The 25404-nt window shown below is 41.0% G+C and overlaps 1 protein-coding gene and 1 long non-coding RNA gene across 8 annotated transcripts in view; one reads left to right on the top strand and one right to left on the bottom strand.

The window, feature by feature from the left end:
- Positions 1 to 25404, bottom strand: part of dsx-c73A (doublesex cognate 73A) — an 86028-nt gene that overhangs the window by 11024 nt on the left and 49600 nt on the right. Inside the window, exons 1-2 of one of the 7 annotated variants that reach the window (XM_086975090.1) lie at positions 17705 to 17827; positions 11183 to 14286 (exon numbers count right to left, since the gene is read on the bottom strand). The exons of 3 other annotated variants lie outside the window; for them this stretch is intronic. In XM_086975090.1, the coding sequence (XP_086831216.1) occupies positions 11879 to 12538 (660 nt within the window). In that variant the 5' untranslated portion in view covers positions 12539 to 14286; positions 17705 to 17827 and the 3' untranslated portion in view covers positions 11183 to 11878. Of the gene's footprint in view, positions 1 to 11182; positions 14287 to 14644; positions 15002 to 17704; positions 19439 to 25404 lie in introns of those variants that run through there. 3 more of the 7 variants (XM_022815325.2, XM_086975086.1, XM_022815323.2) reach the window with 3 other exon arrangements.
- On the top strand, positions 5299 to 11110 carry LOC147754684 (uncharacterized). The gene is made up of 2 exons (XR_015317280.1): positions 5299 to 5532; positions 5694 to 11110. It is a non-coding gene; the product is annotated as an uncharacterized LOC147754684 (long non-coding RNA).

Consider the following 25404-nt stretch of genomic DNA (forward strand, 5'->3'; position numbering starts at 1 on the left):
AAAAAAAAAAAAAAAAAACTATATCACTGCAACTGATCATTGAAGCCAGCTAAAGGGAAACGAACTTTCCGAACAGGAAAAAAAAAGCCTGATATAGAAGTTATTCAAGTGATGGCTGGACATACATAGTATGCAGTACTATTCTCAGATAAATAGATGGCTTGGGGTATACAAATTATTTCAAGCTGTTACTTTCTATCTTACATATGCTACCTGAATGAGATAGCCAGATCTGTGACAACCCGAAAGCACTATATGTAAAACATCATTGAAGTGAAGCCATGCTCTGCTAATATGACTGTTCGCAAAAGTTCTCGGGAGACCTTCGAGAGTAACATGGCCTTCGTTGGGCACTTTTTTTTCTAACCGAAAGTATTGATTTACCAATAAAGCTACAATATGCAGTCGCATTTAATAGACTATTGCGGTAGAACAACTAGTTTGGATCCAATGTAATCTTCGTTCTTCGCCGTTAACATCGGCTTAATAACAGCCGGCCTCATCGGTGAATGCTACCCGCTCGCTCGAAACTCTACGAGCATCAGTGTTTTTTTTTTCTACTGAAACAATTTTATAAGGAAGGAAAACTTCAGTCTCAGGTAATTATTCATATACGACGTTGCTTTCGCTATATGTATATTAACGTTAGTGATTTTTCTGCGAATCGTCGTAATTTGAGTTGCTTAAACGAAACGTTGACCGTCGTTTTTAGCGGGTACGAGTGGTTTGTTAGCGCTTAAGAGCTCTGTGGGAGTTTTATCATAGTGAGAATAAGGAAAAGAGGAATAGGTCACCTATGTTAGCCGGCTTTGTGAAAAGGTATCAACAGAGTGAAGTCAACTTATAATATAATAATCTAATAACTCAGATTCAAAGTTGCGCGCTTTACGGGAAACTATCATTCGTTCACAACCGATTTTTCTGCACGCTTTTACAACAAGATATGACAAAAATAGTTAGCGGTAAACAATAAGTCTATGAAATACTATATCAGGTTTTGCCAATGGGTAGTATTTCGTTAATGAAACAAGCAATAGAATAAGTAAAAAAAAAAATGGAGTGCCGAATATTCGTGCAGAAGATTACGTGCGAAAAGTAATGGTATTTAGATAAATACGTGAAACAGCTACCGATTACGGCTTCGAGCATTTCGTACGCCCGAACGAAGTACATGCGTTTGTATGCTCCCTTTGTCTGTATTTTTGAAAAGTGATTATGGCAAAGCATATTGCAGTAATCTATATGCGAAACCATATCGACAACATGGCGCCTCACGCATTATATGAGCCACTCAGGATATTGCATAGATAGATCACACATACGGCCTCCGGTAAGAAAGGTACGCAAAAACAAAAAAAAAAACATATACGAGAGAAGGATACACTCTGTTTGATGTACAAAATTGTTAGCAAAAAAAAGTCAGATACACTGTGTGTGTAAGGATTTTGCGCGTGGACACGAAAACAGGCCTCAAACGAGCCAATCATGTTAAGAGCAGACGTACCAGATGAAGGCTTCCCGCTATCACTGTCATCAGACACTCGTCAAAAGGCAAACATAAAGAGAGCGCAAATGGTACATTTTCATATCGCCAAGACATCAAAATTCGGATAAGGACACACAATACTGTGAGCGAACGCAAATCTTCCCTCAACAAATGCCTTTCCACCGCATGCTTTGCGTACAGCTATCTCGTTATCAGTATAATACCGTTGAATCAAAAGGTGCACGTGGATCAAAGGAATACGTGCACGGCCTCCGGAGAACAGAGTTTTCCTATGTTCAAAAAAACTGCAAATTAATGTTTGCCTGAAAATAAAACCTCAGTAGTTCTTCATGTGTCTCTGCGCAAACCTACGTCGCCCTACGCATACTGCGTTGCATCACACAAGCTTCAAGAAAATTACGAATATTGTTGACGCTAAGTAGTTAGATTTGGCAGGTACCTCAGGGACTATTAGAGCACCTATTCGACTGGAGTTAAATCTTATCTGATGACGGAATCTTTTGTTTGTCTTAGTCTGTTTAGATAGGAGCTAACCCGATCATCCTTAAATACTGTTAAATACTTGCAGACGAAATAGGACGTATTCCGCATAACCGCAGATATGATAGGCTTATTCAACTTTCAGTCAGCTAAAATTATTTATTGGAGGTTTGATATAGTTTAAAAGAGATAAACTGCTATTGGTGATACCACTATAGGCTTTCAGCTGTTGATGCGGCGCTCGCATTCTAAAATTGCCCGTTATCTTTGACGTTTAAATATTTCATTTATTCAATATCCATTTGAGACACTACAATGAGTGCTTGTTTAGCTTCAAACGTGGGACAATACTTTCAGAGAGATATGCCAACTGCTTTTGCTCATTCACAGATCTGCCAAAAGGACCCTCTAGGTCGCAAACTCGGGCCGAAGTCGAAAAGACGCTAGCGGGGAACAATCCGGAACAGAAATCCAATCAGATTTGTCAATTCGCTCGCCAGTCGAGCGTTTTTATTTTACTGGCCAGTTTGATATTCCTTTTCCGGAAAATAAATTGTCTTCTTCTCTTTATCGTCGTGCGTAGCCATCACGCTTCACACCCTGTTTGCGTTTTCATCCCACCGTCTACAGAACAACACTGGGTTCCCCTAAGTTCCACTGAGAAAAAGTTTGATGATAAATTGCTGCTGATTTTTCCATCAGCTGATCAGTTAATCCGTTGTTTTTCAAAATATGCATCCCTAAGGCCAACTGTTATATCTATATAACGCGTCCAGAACAACAGTCATTCTTATGGAACATGGACAAAAGTTTGGCGGTCTGAAAGTGATCTGTCTGTGTAATGCGGTCTCGGTTGTCGTCTTGTCAATTCGCGAAGTAACAACAACTTCGTTAGCATCATAACAATAAGAGCAATAAATATTTCTCAAGTGTCTTTTCTAGTTATTGTTCTATTAGCTACATCGCTATGTATGTATGTATGTATGTATGTATGTATGTAAATCTTAAAAACGTCAACCATTGCTTAATCATCCATACGGTTGCGCTCCATTCGTATACATAAGTACAGATATAAAACTCGAGTCAGCTGTCCTGAAACATATTTTATCAAGAGCCCTTGATGTTTTTCGTGAGCAGACTTGATTCGCCGGCAGGTGTAATTCTGTTCTAGGCTGCAAGCCCCCTTTTAAGCATGCGTTTTCAGTCTGCGTATGCAAATTTACTCCAGAAAAGCGTCGTGAGTCGTCTGATCTATCAAGATGCTACCGAAGATTGGGACTGAGTGGTTGAATAGTAGCGTATGGCTGAATTGGCAGTGCGACTTGGCACTTCGTTTGTTTCCCACGGCAGCCGTATTCATAGGCATAGCATAGAAAAGCCATATAAGTAGATTACTTGCGTTGGGGACTGGCCAGATACTTCGCGCTCACTAAAAGAGAAGCCAACGGCAAGCAACCGCGGCATTACCAACACCATCAGCAATAAGAGGGCACGGGGAGTCACCGTTAGCGCTTATTCTATTTGGGGTTCGCACTTCTAACGGGGGGTTTCTAAGTCGTTGTTGACTCGTCTGAATGTGTAGTATACGCGCACTTCTTACGAGACCCAGCGCGTGCCTCCTTGCTTCCCAGTCCGAACAGCAATAGAATGTAAGCAACTTTTACGTAGGCTGGAGATGATAACGACAATCATGATACCAAGAACTGAAACCTCTCCTTCGAACGCAATGGCACAATAAAAATGGTATTTCCTCCTTTTTGCCACCGGCGGATCGATCGTTTGACGACAGGAGGCGGTCATGAGTTCATACGAGCATGGGCGCATTCTCCAGCTCCACCCTAACAATGTTAAGTAAGTAGATGCCTGCACTTCGGTCAGTTCGGCAAGACCAGTCCTCGAGAGAGCTGAGATCTTCGTGGAAAATGGATGAGCCACTGGTAAACCAGTTAGTAGCTCACCGAGAATAATAAGGAATACAAGCTGCTTGCTGAAAATCAGCAGACGGTGGAATGAGGATACCATACTATCAAAGATCTCCCGATTTTTTATGTTGCCGATCGAAATTCAAATGTTCACTGATGTGAATTCAATCGACAGCGGGCGGATCAAGAAACGGTATGTTGTCTTCATTATAAATAACATTGGTATCGCTTAGCATACGCTATCCTTTTTATCTGGTGAACGGCGAAATCACAACGGAGTGAAATAAGCGGATCGACCAATTTATGTGGGTAAAAAAGACGACGATTTTCGATATTTCTACACTTACGCCATTAAGGACATCTTCATTTTTCTTCCTGTACAATTCAAACTCGTGCTTTCAAAACTTCGCTTCCATACGATACTACTACATACACTTGGCAGCACGACAATCATTCATCTCGGCTGTTGTTTCTGGGGGGACTGACTAACACACTGGCCACGCAAAGACATACGTGTTTCTAATTTCTCTAGCCATTTCGTTGTTGAAGAAAAACAATTCATGATACGGAAAATGTACTACAATAAGCTTCGGTCTTATATATATATATATATGTGTAGATAAGAATTTCCCTATAGTAAATTGTTGGTGTAGTGGGCTCTTGCTGATGATATCTAATGACTTAACGATATACCATTCCGTACCGTAGTTCAACTTATTTTGAAATTCTACTGGGACAACTTACGCGCTTCGAGGCTTCTTGTTTATTGAATGGAATGACTTTTCAATACTGTGTCGCATAGTAGGACAGTATCCGCTTGTCATGCCACACGTAAACATCACCGATAATAGCTAAACAGTTGATCATTTTGATACATTTTTTGCTTGTTGATATTATCTTGCTACGGATGCTATTGATGACTACCACGTACTGCTACACGTGTTTTACGCAGTCGCTGTTGAACGAAAGTTAATCGAAATAGCATTGTTTGGAAGTATGTAATTATCGAAGGACTGCACCTAATAAACTGCTACTTCTGGCGAAAGTTACAGAAATGCAATTAATATTTATGATCTAGTCATTTTTGCTTCTGTTATCATTTTAGACAAGTATGTTCAATGACACACAGATTTTCCATGTAGTTTATGTTATTTCGATGTTTTTACGTTTCTGTACACCTGTGCGACCACACATTGGATTTGTATTACTCCTATGATATAACTTCAGCTTCGTAGATTAGATCGGCTGGATCTTTGATGGCGTTAATTGAAATGCAGCACTTGATCGACGCGACTGCAAGAGCGAGTATCTGTTCTACGCAAACTAGCAGATTTGGCTTTCCAGCGTACACATATGATATGGCCTGTTACTCACGAGCCAGCAGCGTCTAGCTCGCAGGTGTATCGTTTTTATTAAATCACATATTAGCGAGACCGAAGTAAAATAAATACATCCATTCATCGAAGCCGTATAGATGTATGTAGGTACTCAAAACGGTGTTCATTATGGAAGACACGATATCTCTATCCGTCCTAGTTTTTATTTTCAATGAATCGTAATTAACTTGGATGAAATTAAGTTCAGGTCATCGTTCGTGGAGGGATAATCAACATAAATTCAACCGTAAGTGAAAATCAGCTAACTGTTTCTGCTATTTTAGTCCAACAGATAAAAAATGTCCAACTTTCCTTATTTCTTCAACAGATTGAATGGAAGAAGTCTTTAGCCCTCAGGGGCAAAATGGTGAGTTAAACTGAAATAAGTGAGTTGTGATTGGTTTTTAGTGGACTGCTAATCGTCGAAGCAGCGGTAGCCCCAAGGGAATTTTCTTCAGTCAGGGCTTCCTAGTGTTCTCGTCATTTTCAGAGCATTGTTGCTACACTTTGCCGAAAGCAAATGGAAAACTACTGCCGAAACTGAAATTTTCTGTTTGTTATGAAAAGCAAAACCTCAATGCGTCTGACTCTCACACTTCCGTGATCTGGCAAATCGACGGCACGGTGAAAAATGGCTTAAGTAGAGCAGTGGCGATGGATACGAATTACTTGACCGTATGTAACAAAGAACATGATATATTTAAGAAGTGCAGGGATGAAAATAATTGAACCATGTTTTCAGTAAGAAAAATACTTTGATGTAATACAGAACGTAAAAGCTCGAGAATTAAACATTAGTCTACTTTTAGGTTCGACTAATTTGAAAAATTCATCCATTAAACATGAGAATGAATCGTTCTTATTTAAACGATGGTTTTAGAGACCATTAATAATGGCATCGACCCTTCACGTATGCACGGCCTTTTAGGGCTAGCCTGTATCATTGGCGATTGTTTACCGTTATATTACATAGCAATAGAAACGTCGCTATTTACATGTACCTACGACCGTCCAAATGAGAAGAAAAGAATCTAGATGGTCTCTTCTGTAGAACTTCTGTGTTTCTGTATTTCTGTATAGGACCCTGCGCCATGATAGAAGTTATCGGCTGCAAAAGTGTTTGTTTTATCGTCCGTGAGTGTTATTCTGACGATCGCTGTTCTTGCTTGTTTTATATTTTGCTCGACATTTGGCCTTCCGCTTTTTCCCTGCATGGCCACAACAGATTGGTGACCGGCTAACGAACTTGGGTTAAGCTTATATTAGAAGTAATAATCACCCTGACGTCTGATCTAGCCATCGTTACAAAGCAGCGTGGAAACGTAACGGAGTTTTTTTTCTGTCGTAATCTAACCATTCTTCTGCCCTTCACTTCTATGTCCCCCTTGACATGAAACAAGTACGTCCTATCACAGTTACACAGGCTTACAAGTGTCGTCATATAGGCAAAAGACGAAAGAAGCTGCGTTTGCTACTGCTGCAGAATTGTCACGAGATCAGTCGTAGTAGTCAAAAGTATGTGCTATATTGCAGCAGTTAGCAACGATAGTGAAACTTGTCCGTACCCCGCCACCCCCCACAAAAGATTCAGAAAACTATGGGCCCTACTGATCGTGACAATCCCGCTGACGTGAACCTGCACGAGTGAATCGGCAACATCGCGATAAATTAATATCAGCTAGTCAGTTTAAGCAGATCGTGCTAAGTCTGTCTATAGCCTGAGAACAGCGAAGAGCTAGAAATGATAACCGTAGCTTTGTCAAGTATGATCATGGCAGAAATCGTACGACTGGTGATACTGCCTTGTTTGACAACAGCACACTCGCGGTTAGGTGCAACGCCATCATTCATGAAGGACCTTTAACGAACAGCTTCGGTTGCTGATGGTCGTACGCAACATCCGTTCGGCACAGGCAATCGCTTCTCTGTGTTCGTTCGCTATTTTTTTTTTTTGTGTTTTCGTTGCTCATGCCACTTTCTAGGATAACTTCAATTGCGCGTATCGACACCGACAAGCGCCGTCGAGCGCCTGTTTGCCTCGCCGGAAAGCTTCTCATGACAATATTTGCACTGAATATTTCATTAAGATTGCGTAGAGCGCTGCCACCAGGAGCGTGGTGGACCGGAGGTAAGTTTGAAATTGCGCGGTACAATTAAAAGATCGGCGCAAATATTTGATTTCGATTCAAGATCAGAAGCTATCTGCTAAGAGTATATCTGACTGATATCACAAAAGATGCCCATGTATAACATGATACGTTTTGACGGTGGCTAGATCCCAGTTAGAATAAGTGCGTTAACCTCAATAGATATTACGGTTAGATGATTGTCTCGATATTACACATTCTCTAAAAGAGATAAACGATGGCGATAGGCTTAGTAGAGCTTGGTAAAACCATGCCTTGGCCTTACGATAGATCTATCAGTTCCACATAATGATATGTCTTTTTTTTTTAAACCTAAATTCCATTCTGCGGAAAGAAATTTAAAAATGAAAGTTGAATGTAGCATTCGTTTCTTTTCTCACTTATCATCTCACTGATTCTAAAATTACTATTTTAAGGGTAGATATAGATCTCTCATTTCAATAAAGGGATAACCTATATAATAACATATGTTCATACGCAAGTGCATTTACTAAAAAAGGATAATTTTTTTTGTCATTAGACAGTTTAAGTCCTGGCATAACCAAATTACTCATAGAGTCATAACTGCATACAAATTTATCTACAAGATACGAAAATAGGTATTACAAAAACTGATTTCAAGGTTTTTTAGGGTAACTATGGACCCATCCTGCGCCTAAGCTGTATGGCCAACGACTGCTACAAAAAAGGCATCAGGTCTTTTTGATTGCTTAACATAATGTCAAAAGAAGGCATGGTATTGAAAAGCCAATTTAGAGCTGACCTAATTTTTTCTCAGTAAGAATAACTAACCTTGTCACTAACGTAATAAATTGATATGGTACGTTTTATGTCCTGCAATTAGTATCGATGAAAATGGAAAAGCGTCTTATCTTTTCAACTTTAGCTGAATATATATAAATCAAAGATAATAATAATTTTTTGCTTGGTAGCCGGCGAAAAGATAATTTGCTTAACGCATTATGTGTCTATTTACGTTATCAAATTATGAAAGCTTAAAGGAAAAATGTGTGCGTATCGGGAGAAAAACCAGAGGATATAGATGTTAGGCAATCGGGGTGGATAAATGAATCTTTTGACAACTGCCAGCGGTGGAAAACTACAATCTTGATGCGAAAATTTGTTACTCATAAAGTTGCTTGCTATATTTATACGCATAGCGTTACCATCGAATAGTATGTATGCAATCGTGTAGGGTATTTGCTTTTGCGATCGTGCGGTTTTACCGCTAGTGGACCGAATGGGAACCATGTGAGAAGGGCAACCCTACACACATATCCAGGTTTGCTAGAGAGAATTGACTCCTCCTAACGCGCTCGCGTGAGAATCACTCACGCACTAACGCTTTCAAAACGCCAGCTTCGAAGTTGAACGCGCTGTCCGAATTTCACAAAAACGGGGCATTTTCCTTCGACCCTCTGGAGCTTTCTGGTACAGACCACTCAGAATGACTGGACAACCCACTGATTAGTACTCAACTGCCTTCAAAGCTTTTGCCTCAGGCACTGCACTCACATCTACAGACATAAATGCCGCTAGAAAGCACAACCTCTTCCTTAGCGCTATTTGTAGAACATGAGACGTTAGGCACCGTTCCCGCTGAACAGAAGACCATTCGAATGTAGCGGAACAAGATGTCACACCTTCGGTTCCTGTCTGGTCGCTGCAGACGCGGCCTGCGTTGTGGAGCAGTGACTTAATGACAGACATGAACAGCATTGGCACTGAAGCACTCAATAACTAAGGCCGAAATCAGCCAACGAAGTCATAAAATGGTGTGCTGATGCACATTCAGCTTTTCAGGAGTTAGCAGCTGATGGGCCGATCGTCAGCGAAACGGTATCCACTTGCTGTCGAAGTGTCCGTACGAGATTCGAAGTATCCGTTGTTTCAAAGGCTGGTTATCACAGAACCCGAACATGCACACGCACACAGGCACTCACATTGACTACAGGAATAGAAGGAAGCGTCCGAGAAGATAACAAAGCAAGATGAGAAAATTGTGAGCTCGGGCGGGGAACACCAATGAGTGGCCAAATCAGCCTTCCGGATGCAGGCAGAAGCTGCGTTGGAAAACAGACTTATCCCAACAGTGTGTTATAATCGGATAAATCAAAGATCATATGGTAGACAAATTAACTATATTATATGTTTTCGGTCAATACTAAAGTATTATTGACTATTCTCGGACTTGTTTTACTTCCGCCAGAACTACAGTAGTAGAATAGAGTGCAGGGGCTCAGGAACTGATGTCAGTCAGAAACCACAGCCCACGCACCATTTGTCACGCACCCATCGTCTAGTATAATGCGTAGTTACTGTGGTGTTTTATATGAAATGCTATATTAATGTTTCGAGCTGCGTGAGATATCTGCTTTTGCTCATTCGACACGCTTGGTTGGGAGAATATAGCCAACTATACAAATACTCTAGACTTCTTAAGTATTTATTATTAACGAGTATTAACAAGGCTAGTAGTAATATCATCTAATGTTATTCTAATACGAGGCCTAAATTTTAGGTCTGGCTGGCAGTGAAATAGGTCTAGGCAATTTTTACTCATGAGACTCGCCGCCAAACAGATGGCGATACATGTTACCGCATGCGATATTACGAAGAAAACTTTTACGGGCAACGGATAGGTCCTAACGACTATCATTATTCGCACGGGTGACGGGTATAAATGATAACCTGCACTACTAAATGTACCTTCGCTTCGCTTTACAATACAGATAGGAAAGGATGAACATTTTGTTGGGTTGTTGGTTTTCGCGATAGGAGGATTGAAATGCTATTGGGAAAAGGGACACAATATATGATAGCTGTTCAAAAAATTATTTCTCTGGGGTTGTGTCCGATACTTATGTCGTTAGCCATTACTTCGGCCGGCTCCCAGTACGACATAAGCTATATCTATGGCCGGACCCAAAACTATACCAGCACGTGTCCCTAAGCTTAGTAGGTGAACACGTTACCTACTACAGGGGTTTATAATTCATGGTCGCTTGTTATCGACTACCTCGATTGGTTGTTCCATTTAAGAAGTATTACATTAGAATAATAAGCACGTTAAGTAAAGCAAGAATTGTTGCTTAAACAAAAGAGTAATAGTATAATTATTTAGTATAAATGAATAAGTACCGGTAAATAAATAAACAAACAAATCCTAGAATTGACTCCTGAGTACATAGAATCCATCTCGCTTAAGGGAACCACGGAGAGCCAGACAGTTATTTATCGACTATATAACTTCAGTTTATTGACTCACGGTCAAAGGCTGCATTATGACGACAAATCAATCGGAGTGAAGCGTTGAAGATTGTCGTACGCAGCTGATAGAATGATAACAATTATTTATACTCATATAATATACACACGACACATGTGTGTATATGTATATTACAGACCTTATTATATTATTGTTAAATCGTTAAATTTGGATCTGTAGTCCGATCATGCCTGTCATTCTGATCATTGTATATAGCCTCTGACCAATGAACGATTCATACCAATCAACCCTCGCACACGAATGCAATGGTGATGACAATTATCGTTATTTTCATAAATGTATATATATACACACATTTCAGTCACAATCACCTGGTCTTGGGCAATATGTAAATACTTGTACCTGTATGAGTAAAATAAAACATTTTCGTGTGGCATTTAAAATCTTCACTAACTGAGTCATAATTTAAGGTAGTTTCTATAGAAAAACTAGAAAAATTACATAGGGAAAACACTCGGAACTCGTGATTATTGCAAGAAGCTTTATTTGACTCTCTACATGTTAAAGGAGGCAGCCCATGAGTATGAGATTGATTTAATTATATTGTTCCGCTGGTGCTCACTGTCACATGAATGATAACATAAAATTGGTTCGTGGATTAGCAGTACATATAGTCATATTGTACGTTGTTAACATCACTGTAAATTCTATTCGGAAAATACAGAGACTTTCACTTGTATATAGATATATGCATATATTTTTGGGATAAATGTATATATGGCAGTGAACTGTGTTGTTTTGAAAAATTCTTCATGAGCTTTTTTAATGGTCATCATTACGTGGGTTAGATCAAGCAAAGCTGGGTTTTCTACCAACCGTGACTTTCGGGCGCGAAGGGCAAACGGGTTGGGAATAAATTAAAAAGGACCTTGCGTGGCAGTGCCCAGCCTATGATTAAGGATACAGCTAAAAACATTCTCTATTTTGGAATAAATATCTAATAAGCCGCCATTATCATTACCGATACAGCGATCATGTGTTCGAGTAAAAAGATTGCATCGGAAATTCCGTATGTTGGATACCAGGACCGAAAACCAACGATTAGGACTCGAGGATGCTGTCAACACCCCCCCCCCTTTCCGTAGTAACATCACTGCATCATGATGCTGTGACGTTGCTATCTATGCATCCTTTTCTTTGTTTTCTTGGTGTATTCATCAAAAGCGTATGGGCACGAAGCTGGACCGGTACTCAGATTGATAGATAGCCGAATTTGGTCTGGATTTAACAGCCTCCGTCGAGTTCCGTCGAAGCTGATCCGCGGGAGCTGTAAATCTAACCTTCGGTATCAGTTTCTTTTCGCGTACACCGGCATTTGCTTGGTTATTTGCTACTTGGCTGACGCAAGCCCTTGTTGATGATTGCTCAGTTTGAGTGGCCTTCTCGATAAAGCTTGCAAGACCATCGGTAGACACAGACTTATCGGCGAAACGTTGTACAAGCGTCCCTGTTCGATTACTGTGGTTAAGGTGACCAGAGTGTCTCGGACTCGACGGATCCTTCGGGCTGCTTCCCGCTGATGATCGATCGTCACAGTTATGTTCTCGATCGCCCAACTCTTCCGGCCGAAGATCCCCCATACTCTTGCTGAAATCTCGGTACGACATGAGGGCGTCGCTCATCCCACAGCCGCATGTGCATTCATCATCGGATGAATTTGTATCCCAACTCCAGCTCTCATGGCCGAAATCTCTTCGACGCCGCTCCTGTCGATATTCGGCATTTTCCTGCCAAATGTCATGTCTCTTTTGATTACTGATACAGCGGTAGGCTCGCCGATACTCCGACTTACGGTGTATGGTTTTATTATCCTTCATATTTGCTACTTTTTTGCACAGAAGCGCACACCTTTCCTAGACTCTTATAGCTAACGAGGTAATGAGCGCTTGCTAACAACTAAGCCCTACTTTTCGATAGTTTCTTTCTTTATATTTATGAGATGGATGCAAGGCTGACGGTGCCACTCACGGACGTGGCTGCAGACGCGGTTTTTTCGCGATGAGACACGTACACTAATATGATCCGAACGTGTGTGTCGGACGTTACAACTAGCAGCTTTACGATAGCTGCTTTATTTTCACGTGTCGACCTTCTATGGCATAGATTCTTTCAGTCTGAGGTAAAGCGACTGATCGGTGTCTCTGTTCTAGTGTGATGTAGCTTTTGTAAATGGCGGCTATTTATCTAGTTTGGCTGAATATACTTTTGAACAGTATGGACGCACTATCGAAAGTTAACATTGCACTGCTTCACCTCTAGTTGCCCACTAGGCAAGGCGCGTTACAGCAGGCAATCGAATCTAGATGATGGGGAGTTGAGTGTTGGCTAGGTCTCAGTGCGCAGCCACCGGGATCAGCAGGACTGGAGGCTTGTCCTTGAACATGCAAGGGGCATGTAGTACGTTTCGAGCCGGACCCGCCAGTGTACTAGAGCTCCGATAGAATGTTCCCCCTCGAGAGCGTTCTGGAGATTAGCCCAGAAACAACAGATACCGTATCAAAGAAGTAAGGACAGAAAAAGAAGCAAGAGGCCAACTAAAGGGGTTTCACTGCCTCCCCTTTATGGCATGTTTGTGCCCTCATCAAACGATTGGTTCAACGCTAGCATTTCACTATATCAAATCTATTCGAGCTCGATGAACTAAATGGAGTTAACAAATCTCTAATTTATCACTTATTATTATTACAATCACGAGGGATTAACCACTTTGCACAGTTTCTTTCAACTAAATGTATATCACTGACAAATAAGCGAAGATGGGGCAAACAGTTTCCAATCACTCGTAGTCGTTACCCAGAATAATAGTTACTATGGCACAATTTAACTACACTTCACCATAAACATGAGCCGCTAGAGTAAAGAAAACGCGTGACACTCGTGCTCACTTGATGCCTTCTATTTTCTGTGCGGTAATGCCCGTTGACTCCTTACTCTTTTCCGTTGCCACCAATCCTACCCTGTAACTATTTTTTCGTGCTCAACAAAAGCGAGCGTAACGCCATTCCGCGTTCACTACCACCATCATGTACAAGGCGTCCGTCCGTCCGGACGGATACGTAAGCAAGTATGATTTTCGGATCGTCCGTTCGTTGTATTCTCTCGCTGAAATTCTGCTCATGGCCAGGTTGAAACGTATCTTCGTTTTTGTTTTGGTTCGTCTAAGACCATCAGTTCGGATCTGATATCGGACGTCGTGTGACCTTGTCGGCCGCCACCACTAATACTTGCCTGCCTGTTTGCCTGGCCTACAAATGGACGCGGAGCTTTTTGGTCGATCTTGTACGAAGCGAGCGATCTACAGCCCTATTCGGTCGGTCGAGCGCCTGCCTGTTCGTCCGTTGCTTGATTACCTTGTTGTCTTTACTACCTTGTTAAGCTTCTTGCTTTGAAGAGTTAGTTTTTTCCTATCCACTTTCACGATCCCATCACCTTCGCTGCTGCCCGTTTTGCTTGGCTTACTGTTGTCTCAAGCAAGTTTCACCTGTCATTCGCAGCCATTGCTAGCGGGCACAGTCGTCACCATCATCGTTCTCGGTGCCGGACGTGCCATACAATCTTACCGTGTCTGAGAAAAAGCAAGATTCATTAAACAAAGACACTGTGCTGGTTACGCTGCCTAATACTGCTTAAATAATATAGGCTGGACTTGCAGCAACGTTATAACAGCTCTTATACACACAGAACAGCGGCACGGAGCACCGAACATGCCGAATAAATACATGTTCTGTACTACACAAGCTGCACTGACGAAGCAAAGGAAATAATTCGCATTTTAGATGAAAGCTTTGTTCACTCAGTCCCTTGATCTGGCCGATCCGCCTATTGGCTACACCATCTCAGTACTTCTATGAGCTCGACAGTGAATGATGCGAGAAGTATAGTACATAAAAGGTCTTTTCATATCTAAACGAACAGCGGTTTACCTGCTTGGTAGGCATCCTGCGATAGACTGACACGGTTAAAGCTAGTATGCGATTAGTGTAAAAGCGCCTGAACTAGGAACCTATTAGCGTGCCACTGGACTCTTCCAAAGAGCTTTACCCACAATCGCCTCATCCAAATAGCGTCTCCATGGCGACGAGAGAACAGAGCTGGATGCCAGGCTAAAGTAAGCGCTCTTGGAGGCCGCCAATCCAAGCCGGGGGTGCTGTTTCGTACGTACAACCGTTATTAATAGTGGTCACAGTTCGCAGACAAGCTTGGTACGACGACGGCGTGCATAAGTTGCGGAGCCATCTCAAACAACAGTTTGATGGTCGAATTCCGTAAAACGCTATCGACGGTTGTATTTTCGTGATCGTAGCATCCGCCATGTCGCCGTTCACGTAATGGCAGCCGGCTTTTCTCTTTCTGGCTGAATACAAAATAGCGCCAAATAGAAATTGATAGTGATATACTTCACAGCGATGTTGTAGAAACAAAAAAAGAAATCAGTCTTTACCGTATCTCAACAATAAGCATTTACCAAGTGAGAAAGTTACCTCAAATAAGAAAAACCTAGAAAAGAAAAACGCATTATAGGCGGATGTCTAGTATTCATATCATCAAGGAGGCTATAGAAAAGCAAAGAACTAAGTAAGTGCGTTTGCTAAACAAATATGCACGTTTATAATTAGTTTTCTGTCTATTAGCAATCTAGTCAACAATACGTGCTTATAGGAATGTATTTCGGAAGATGACGTAGTCTGAGGTTAACGCTAAGCTTTTTGAGCGTGAAAGCGCAAAAAAGCTTCAGTGGCAATAGTTCCATTATCAGTTTAGGCAACAATTATCCCCGGGAAACTATTGCGAATTGTCGATATAGAGGAAACAAAAATTGAGGAAATAGCTCTATGCCCTTTTCAGGTTCGTTGGCCCTTTTCTAGAAGGGCAAGTTTTAAATGCCATGCCGAGAAAGAGGTGATTTCGAAGATCCGTTTTTAAAACGAAGAGCGCCGAAAAGTATACTAATCTGTGGTAAATCGACGAATTTTCCAACTTCAGAGAGCTTTTGAGCAGCTTTTCAGCTTCAGAGCAGAACGACGCGCTTTTCCCTACGTCAGCAGGAGTCGCCCTATACACTCAACATTTAGCTGGTGGTTCAATCCGCTGCCGGAGCAGCAGCCGAGGAATCAAACACAGCTAACAAACGCCTTCTGTCAAACGGCTAAATATTTAGCTAGTCCAAAGCAGCTTGCACGACGAATACGAATTCTGCTTGAGATGACCTTGACAGAATACCGTCCCAGGACATATCTTCAAGGACAGAGCTCACAGACTTGACAACAGAAAGCTTTATCTCTGTAGTACCTATTGTTATAAACAGAAAACGAAGGGAAGCTGTACTATTACCCAACAGACACGCAAAGGTTCCATCACAGCATAAGTATAGTATTTCTTTTATGTATTTATTCTTATATACATATGTTTAGTAGACGCGCATCATTTCTGTCACTGGTCAGGAGACAAAAAATTCAGACTACCCTGCTCAACCGCCCCGTCCGCCTACGGTTCATAGGGAGGCTGTCGGAGCTGATTCAGTTGATATCTAATCTTTGCCAAACAACGGCTTTGTTGCCGTGTCAATTCGAAAAGAAAAAACTAAAAGCAAGCACCAATGAATATATTCAGTAGATTTTTACGTACTCATGTATATGCGTGCGCGTATATACGATTCAGAGGGTAACTTAGATTTACTCATCTGACCTACCTTGTCTAGATACTACTACAATCAATAGTATTGTCCAACGTCTATAAATAACGAGGAGGATTATCCCGCTAAAACAACCATAGATGTAGCAAGTACGAAACAACTCATTTAATATGATGAATATAGCGAAGCGTCATAGCTATTCAAGATTTAAAAGGCAAGCAGATGTATTGATGGTAAGACAAATCCACACTATGCAACATGCATATAAAAAATCGATTAAAATATATAAAAACAATACCGAAATCACACTTGACCAATTTAATCACTTTATTAATAATGTAAATTTTACATTACGCACGTGGTTGTAAAAAAAAACTCGTATTTTCATTCATATAGGACATTATAGCTTGGGGTAATAAAAAACATGGTTTGAACAACCGCGTATTTAGTCCCCACACAACAGCATATTTTCTTTTCTGAAGGCTCCTGTGCCATTTTTCTTAAGTGAGTAATGCAATACATCTAGGTAACATGTCCTACCGTAGCTAGATATAATGCTGTGATGTTATAATCCTGCCATTAATGGTCACCTAGTTCTCCCGAAAAACTGTTCATACATAAGGCTGACTTACTAGAGAGCCCCTTCCGCCATACTGTGAAAAAAATGTATTTTAATTATTTAACTGCAGGCCATCACTGTTAGGCAATGAAGTACATTTTTGCTTCTAATCCACATGATTCACATTTGAGCTATTATATAGAACTATTATATAAGAACTATTATATGGAACTATTAGCTTGTGTTGGTTGATAGCCAGCGATTCATTCAATTGAATCACCAAATTTTGTGTTTGCTGGTCGTAAAAATCAAAGAATGTTTCATTCGACTTATGATCATTAGTTACAGTGGCGGATGGAAAATAGCAAAAAGCTTCACATAGCATGCTCCGTAATGTCTTCACATTGAAGAGTTCTATTTATGGACTTGCTATTTCGAAAACCTATTGCGCCTCAATCAGGTCACAAATAGGATCGTTATAAATACAACTATCAATGCTAACTTTTTTGACAATCGTGCCCTAGCTAGGGCTTTTACGAGTATTAAATACTACGTATGTTTCGTTAAGTCGTGTTCGTATTATCTGGCACCAGCTTTGATAGTAACACAAAATCCGTTCAAGCTTTTATCACACAACCTGCCTCTGCTGGCAATGAGATCACGACAAGGCTTAAAACAAGAATGAAAAAGCTTTTCAGACGTCAAAATGATGATGCCCTGTATGCAGATCTTTGAATCACACGTTTCAAATATTTAGGGGATTATGTATGATTACGGTGCTTCTTATCTCACCTTAATGGCTTGTTGGTTCGATGCGGAAGCTGTCATTACTGGTGGGGTTGAGTTATCCAGAAGCTGATGTGCTGGAACGCTAACGTCCTTTGTATACTCTTGGTCTTTATTCGACTCATGACTGCGTTTAGTGGCTCGCGCAAAGCTCGAAAGCGTCCTTGAGAGTAGGGAGGCAGCAGATCGTTCAGCCAGCGCCGTACCAACCTGAGTTAGGCCGCCAGTAAAAACACGGTCACATTGTACGCCTACGAGGGCAACTAGAGCCACACAACTCAGGACTATAGGCTGCATAACGAGCAGCAAATTGGCTGTGCAGAAACAAAATGCACTACTGTGTAGAGTAGAATGATAACCTGAAGGATTCTAACACCTTCTTTCAGGGTAAGTGGTCCTTCTGTCCTGGTTTGTATACCGTCGAGAACACACGTTTGACACACGTAATCTGTCTAGCCTTCGATAGTGGACAAACTGACAAAAAACAATTTCAGCAGCCTACGAAAACAACGTATTACCGAAATAATGAGCACTAGAAACACACCTGCGAAATGAACCACGCGGAAACCGTGCAAATTTTTGATGGTCTCGTGACTACAGATTGAAAAGGTACGTGAATGATGCTTGCCGTCACTTGCTTATAATAAACCTTTATCTAAGTAGAGAGCTTAAGACTACGTGCTTGTCGGGATCCGTCAATGACCCTGGCGTAGGCAAGTGTTCGACTGGGGTTTTCAGCGCGGGGTTAGCACTCTTAGGCGATTCCCGGCCAGTGGTCCCGGTAAAGGGGAGCCTCTTCTTTCGTAACGGAAATTGCCTGAGCCTCCGCAAAGCGGAAAGGGTCGCGGTTTAAGCCCTCGCAGAAATGCAAGCGCCTGCTGCCGTCAGCACAGTAGACAACACGCTACACACAGTACGTTATCAACTATGGGCCCTTCATACACACAGGCACGTTCAGACAGACTCCACCGCCGCTACCATTATTATCACCACTAGACCATGTGCCACTGACTAACGGAATCCGCGCGCACCAGTGCACCGCTGCTGCCCCCTATTTTCCCCACTCCACCCCACCCTATCTACTGCGCAGCAGATAGTTCAATGGGAAAGCCGGCAGGATAGTTAGCGGTAGTAGCGACTGTTGGCTGGCTGTCTCAACAGTTAAACCAGTAGCAATCACAGCCAATGGATCACAAACGGTAATTGGGAAAATGCTTGTTAGTAATCCTGGAATCGATGGATGGATGTCTGCGCAGCTGGGCATCGTCATTGCTCGCTCCCTAATCCGTTCTCCCGTTGGAAGAAAAAGATATCCTAATCCAAAGCTCGAGTCCGTATTGTTGTTTCCGTAATCGCTGCTGCTGCTGCTGCCGGTGGTTAGGCTTCTATAGTCGTTTAAGCAATTGAAGTTAACCATGCCATTTGCACCAAACGATTAGTTAATATATCTGTAAAATATCACATCATGTTATAAGTATTAATAATTCAGCCAACTGAACATGTCGTCTTCATTGTTGTTACACGTGGGTGTCAGTTGAGGGTGTGATGAAGCAACAACATATCTGGTTGTTGCTAAGCCACAGCATGCACGACAACATCATTCTTCCCAGGAGAGACGCATAAACTGAAGAAATGAAAGTGGGCTGACGTTGCTTACAGTTCTAGGATAATGCAATAATCGAAGACCAACTTCTATGTGTTATTAGGAACAGTAGCGTCGTAGTTAAAGCCGAAGGGGAAAGAAGACCATACCCATTTATTTCATTTTTTCTAAACTACATTGTTCTAAAACATCGATTTAATCCTACTGCAAACAAAATCACCGTTCCACTCGCTTGCAAATGGCTGTATTAATAGCCAATATCATAGTAGTAATACTGCTCACATGAAATTGAAACACCTGCGCCTACCGGAACGATTGCTAGAGGCACGCAACAATGGTATTTACTTTACTGTTATAAATAGTTACACATATAAATATATTGTTAGCTTATGGGTGGTTTGAAAAAAGCTAGAAGAAAACGTATCGTATTGGGGAAATTTAACATAGATCAATGTGAATGTATCAAGAGTTTCTCTAGCATGTTAATTATTGATATACATATATGAACTACTTCATCGAACATAGGTTTTCAGAAGGAAGACATTGTTTATTTTTGACAAATAGCAAACATCAGAGAAGCCATGAGGATAAACAACAGTTTGGCGTCTTTTGAGGTCCATTCCGTTAAAGTGTTGAAAGTGGATGCGTTCGTTTCGGAGAAGAAACGCACAATGGGTTTGAAGAGCGTAGCCATTGACTTCGTTTCCTGATCCGAATGTGTCCTACTGATCATATCTAACATTTTACAGGGTTGTCACCAAAGCTCAACTCTAACTGTCCTCATATAATCAATAGGTTTTGAAATATGGTTAGTTGAGATTATGAGGATGCCCCCTCATTTACAAGGATATCAATTTGTATATGAAATTTATCGTGTAGTTGATTTATTTTTTAAATACTTCGAATTTCAATTATGTCCAGCCGTATCGAAGCAGACGTTAATACTGGTAGTAATGTATCGTGCCCGCGAAAATCCACTTTTCATAACCAATCCGAGTTAGGAAAATGTTCTCTATAGCGATGGTACGATACGAAGATGCAGCTAATTGAAAGGATTATAGGCTTGACGAATTTTCAAAGTTTGCTTCCATTCATTCCGACCATTGTTCTTCTCACGCGGCCAGCGTCTTCACTGATAGAACGATACATTTCATGAATACAATTCGTTGAAAATCAACGAAATTTAAGTTTCATTTTGAAACTTCTGTCAATTTATCAATTATATAAGTGCATCCAGAGGTTAAACCTATTGTTGGTTAAAACCTATTGTTTTTCAGTATTCATAATGCATTTAGATCCATATATAAGGGCGACCCTCATTAGGGTTCTCTATTTCTTCCAAGCATATGCTTAATTCAAGTTATGAATAACTTCGTGACGTTCACTTACTCTCTTATTGCTAAGTTGTTTCTCTGTTGACTTAGTATCCATTAGCCATGAAATAGTTACAGTCCTTATTTGCCACTGCATCGGTCTCTGGCACCTTTTCCCCGTATCAAGTATAGTCCTTCCGGACCCTACGCTAGAGACATGCCGACATAGGCGTGGCTTCCTGAACGTTTGTGGAACATTCTATTGTTACCTATTATTTCAACTGGCTTCGTTCGTAAATACGGGCATATCAGTGACTAATTATGAAAATATTAATTTTTATAAATTATGCACTATTGAAATTTTTAATTCATCTGACAAATACGTGCAATATATGGAACAAAAAAAAACAGCTCATTACAAAACAAAATCGGACAAAGCTGCGGAACAAGATCGGTGCCTCGATTTACCGTTGTACAGTTCATTACAAAGACCTGCTGCACCTAACCAGTTAACAGATATACAACAAGAGTTTTCAATTGCAATTGGAACAGATGCGAAGGCATTTCACCGATAATGAAAGATCTATCTTATATGATAAGAATCCGCCACTTGTTCGATGGTTAATTTTCGATACTTTTTCGTAAATATGGCAGATCTCGTCTAGTAATTCGCAACAAGCGCTCTTCAAAGGACAACAGAAGCCGATTTCACCCATGGACACGGACTTCAATATCCGCCCGAGATATCATTCGTAGCCTGCAAGCATACTGAACGTCTCATGGCATCGACAGAGGCAACAAACAATAATTTTACGTAAATAAACATAAATAGCGACTATATACCGAAACACCATATCTTGGCATATACACTTATAATATGTATATGGAACTTTCAGGGCTTTAAGGAACAACTGTTGGTCAACAGCAACAAAAACAGCAAAAACTCTAGCAGGAACGTATCTGTTCAAAGCCAATAACCAGCCCATAGATTCGTGTGTGATCGACCGATGCAGATAAAGGGTATTTTTTCGTACTTTTTTTATTGCAGTTTTCTACAACTGTGGCTCGTTTTACTGTGTTCCGTCTTTCGAACCCATCGATAGTGGTTTTGTTCGCGCTTTTCTAGTTATCCAACCAATTGTAGTTATAATAATGGTTACGGGGCTGTTTGGGGGGATTTACGATTGGAATCATTGTCACCACATGCATCATCACTATCGACGTTATCTCCCGGAGGTCCTAGCAAGTAACAAGCTTGCTCCCAAGATTCGGCCTGCTACGTCCATGACTGAGTGAGAGGTCGGTTGACAACAAATCAGACGCCTAATGAGGTAGAAATATTGGAAAAAATGAAAATAATAATAATCAAATATAGCGCCTGTGGCCAACGGATGTGGCTCCGCCCGTTTGTACCAATGTCCCAAAGCTGGTAGTAAGAACGATAATAGCTGGATTGATTCTTATGATCGTGTACCCCTAAAGGAGGTCATATGAAGGCCGGTATTATTGAGGTTTGTGCCATCGATGCTATAATCGAGCCGTTAGAAACTCTAGCTGAGTGTCAGAAAAGCCATTAACTTTAACAAATTTTTATACATAATAATCCCAATGTGGTTTAGCTTTTCGGTTGATTTCGCCATAGTGAGAAGCTGAGCTATGACGTGCGCTTACAAATGAAAGAGCTGTAAATACTCGCCAATTATCAAGTGGTTAGTGTTACGTAAAATATAAAATAGGAACAGCGTCGTTAACAAAACATGAATATTCTTTGTGGTTTTTTCACACTCCACCACAAAAAGTATATTAGTATGGGAACATTAACACATAATTAAACACAAAAAGTTGTCTAGGACCGTCTACTGGCGGTTTTCAATAGTTCATGTACCGCAGGACGCGCTTATTACAAATTATGATGAAACCAGTTAATTAGGTGGCTAAAGGACTACGGAATAACTTCAGGGGCCGTGTCACACAGATGTTAGCAGCAGCAGTGGCAAAAACTGAATGTGTATATCATTCATTTTCACGGGGGGCAGTTTGCTGCTGTGCTTTATTAAACACAGGTTTATATTAAATTCTGAACAATAGGTGTTCTATTTTTAACGTCAATTTCACTTTTAAATGAATACGCGACGGGTTCATATTGTGACGACTGCATGCGCGGATAGGAACAGCTACTTTATCTATTTATTTCGGGTCATAGCCTTCACGGACTTTCATGAAGTATGAGTGCGACAATCGGACTATTCAAACGATCATTCAGTAATCAAGCGTAATAGCGACATTTTATAAATCTGTCGAACCGGCTAATTTAACTCTACTAGAAAACAAACCATGATTAACATGGACTTTTCGTTTTTATTTCAAATGAATATGTGCTTTCAGCCTAGATACGAAGGGTTGCAAGTATCTAATATTGCTTGACACATGACTATCAGCATAAGAAGCCTTTTTAATTAACAGGCCACAAACAAACAAAGTTTATTCTTAAATGTAGACGTTGTATTACCTTCATATATATTCCTATTCTGTATCAACTGAGGTGTTGGCCGCCGCCTTGCATCCGACGCAACGTCAATCAAGTTATGTATCAGCTTGTTTTACTTACTGATTAGATTATGATCGGTACAGAAAGTTCCATAACGTATTTGTTTTCAGTGGAACTTGATCAGAGAAAGAAGTCAGAGTGGTCTCTTCGGGCGACTGCCGGGTATTCTGGACACGAGCGGTGTAGTGTGCTGCGAAACTCGATAGTTTTCAATCAGAGCTACATAAACTACGAGCCTTCAGTTCTCATGCAACGATGCTTCGTTCCCTTACCAATACGGACACTTCTGTTGCTGCTCTCGTTTGATGACAACAGCTGCTGCTATGACTTCGTCGTACCTAACTTTTTCTCTCCACCTAAGTCGACTACCTGGCGTGTACCAATGCACCGTACTAATGTTCAACCGTTAACGTTTTTTCGCACGTTCTACATTTTAACCAGTAGGTCAGCGGACGAATTGACGGGCAGACACTGTGCAGTGCACGTACGAGCGTGATTTTACTTAGTAATATCGATCATTACATTTCCGGTCTAACCCCATATTCGACGACGACTATCTAGCCAACGACAAAAGCCACTGCGCAAAATCTGAACTTACGTGTGACGTATGTACGTACGAAGCGGGGGCGACGCAATGTCAACCGTTCGTGCATTATCAACAAGACAATATTTTTTTGTAAACATCGCCTGCTTTGACAGGAGCCAGACTATGTTCATATTTAAATGTGTGTATTACAAGAAGTTAATTCAAGTTAGGGACGTATAACGAATCACACCGATGTCTTTGCTGAGCCTATGGTGTACCTTTAAACATTTTCGTTCCGTGGCTTTCCGCATTTTTTGTATACAAATTACAGCCTAGAAATTTTTTTGCCATTAAATCATAATATTATAATAAGAATGTTCAATTCTGGCCTTTTCGAGTGCAATCGTCGAAAGAGGAGATGTTTGTAACAAACACCTAATACTTTATTTTTACCGAAGATCCGCTAATTTTTCGAATTTATTTTTCAGAACAAGGTCGGCCTCAGCCGCGCGTTCATAGTACAACATACATATCTACATTCACACACGGTTATGACGACTGAACGACTTCGATGTCGTAACTATAACGTACGTAGAACGCGAGAGCTTCGAAGAGCGCTGACCTGTAACCAGCCCTTCCATCTTCATGTGCAATGCAGATTGCCTAAATACTAAAAAGAGACAACAATACAGACACCCACAGTCGGTAAATGGTACTTGTACTGTCAACGCAAAAACGCGCTTGGGAATAACAACGAGAATAACACCGAAGGAAACACTCGATTCAAGTGAATCTATTTCGATGTTATCTTCTACAAATAGTCACATCGGCTCCGCTAGTGATTGCCGCCTATGGTAAGCGGTACCGAGGAGCAAACCAGATTTATCTGTTCGGAATTCGTAGAAAAAGCGAATTTGTTCGATTCGAATAGGCCGTATGCTGCGAGTGGAGTTGCCATATGTAGTCCGCAGACGACTACAAAGGAAGACTAAAATTAGCCTCAATCTTCGACGTTAGACCAGAGTCTTCCACTGACCCAACCCCATTTATGTGGACTCACTGTAATAGCGTAGAATATGATGATTGCCGATTTCTATGCAAAGTAAGAATTTTTCGCTCGGACGACCACGGAATACACATTGTATATGTAATGTATTGGCCGTGTTCTGTTGTTATACTGTGCCGCGTTGTGCCAAGAATGGCCGAGATAACAGTTTAAACGAAATAACTTCCAATTATAAAAACTGAACTTTTATGAGAACATTATCATGCCATCCGTTAAAATGCCAGCATTTAGGCATTATATGATAACAGCTAATAGAAAATGTTATATACGAGAATGCAAGACCTTGAACACACGCCTGCGCCCCATAACCCGGCTGTGCTTCAAAAAAAAAAGATGCCCATGATGCCAAAGCGTGTAATCTTAGTTGGGCGATAACGCATTCGTTTTGCGTATTGAACAACTGTCAAAAAAGGGGCGTTCCTTTTGCTAGATAGATGGTATATAGTCTGCTGTTTGCTTAGGGTCAGCAAATTCTAGAAAGTCTGCTTATTGTTTCTTATGTTTCAAAAAGCTCAGGTTGGCTGATTATGAAGCTAGACCTTTACGAAGGCCCACCTGATGTCGTGTATAGCTAAAAACTTCTAACGGCAGGTCAATAACCCATACAGAGTAGTAGGAGATTTCGGACGAACTTTTTCTTTATATATATA

The sequence above is a fragment of the Varroa destructor genome, unplaced genomic scaffold (genome assembly GCF_002443255.2).
Source record: "Varroa destructor unplaced genomic scaffold, Vdes_3.0 BEIS01000007.1, whole genome shotgun sequence".
NCBI lineage: Eukaryota > Metazoa > Arthropoda > Arachnida > Mesostigmata > Varroidae > Varroa > Varroa destructor.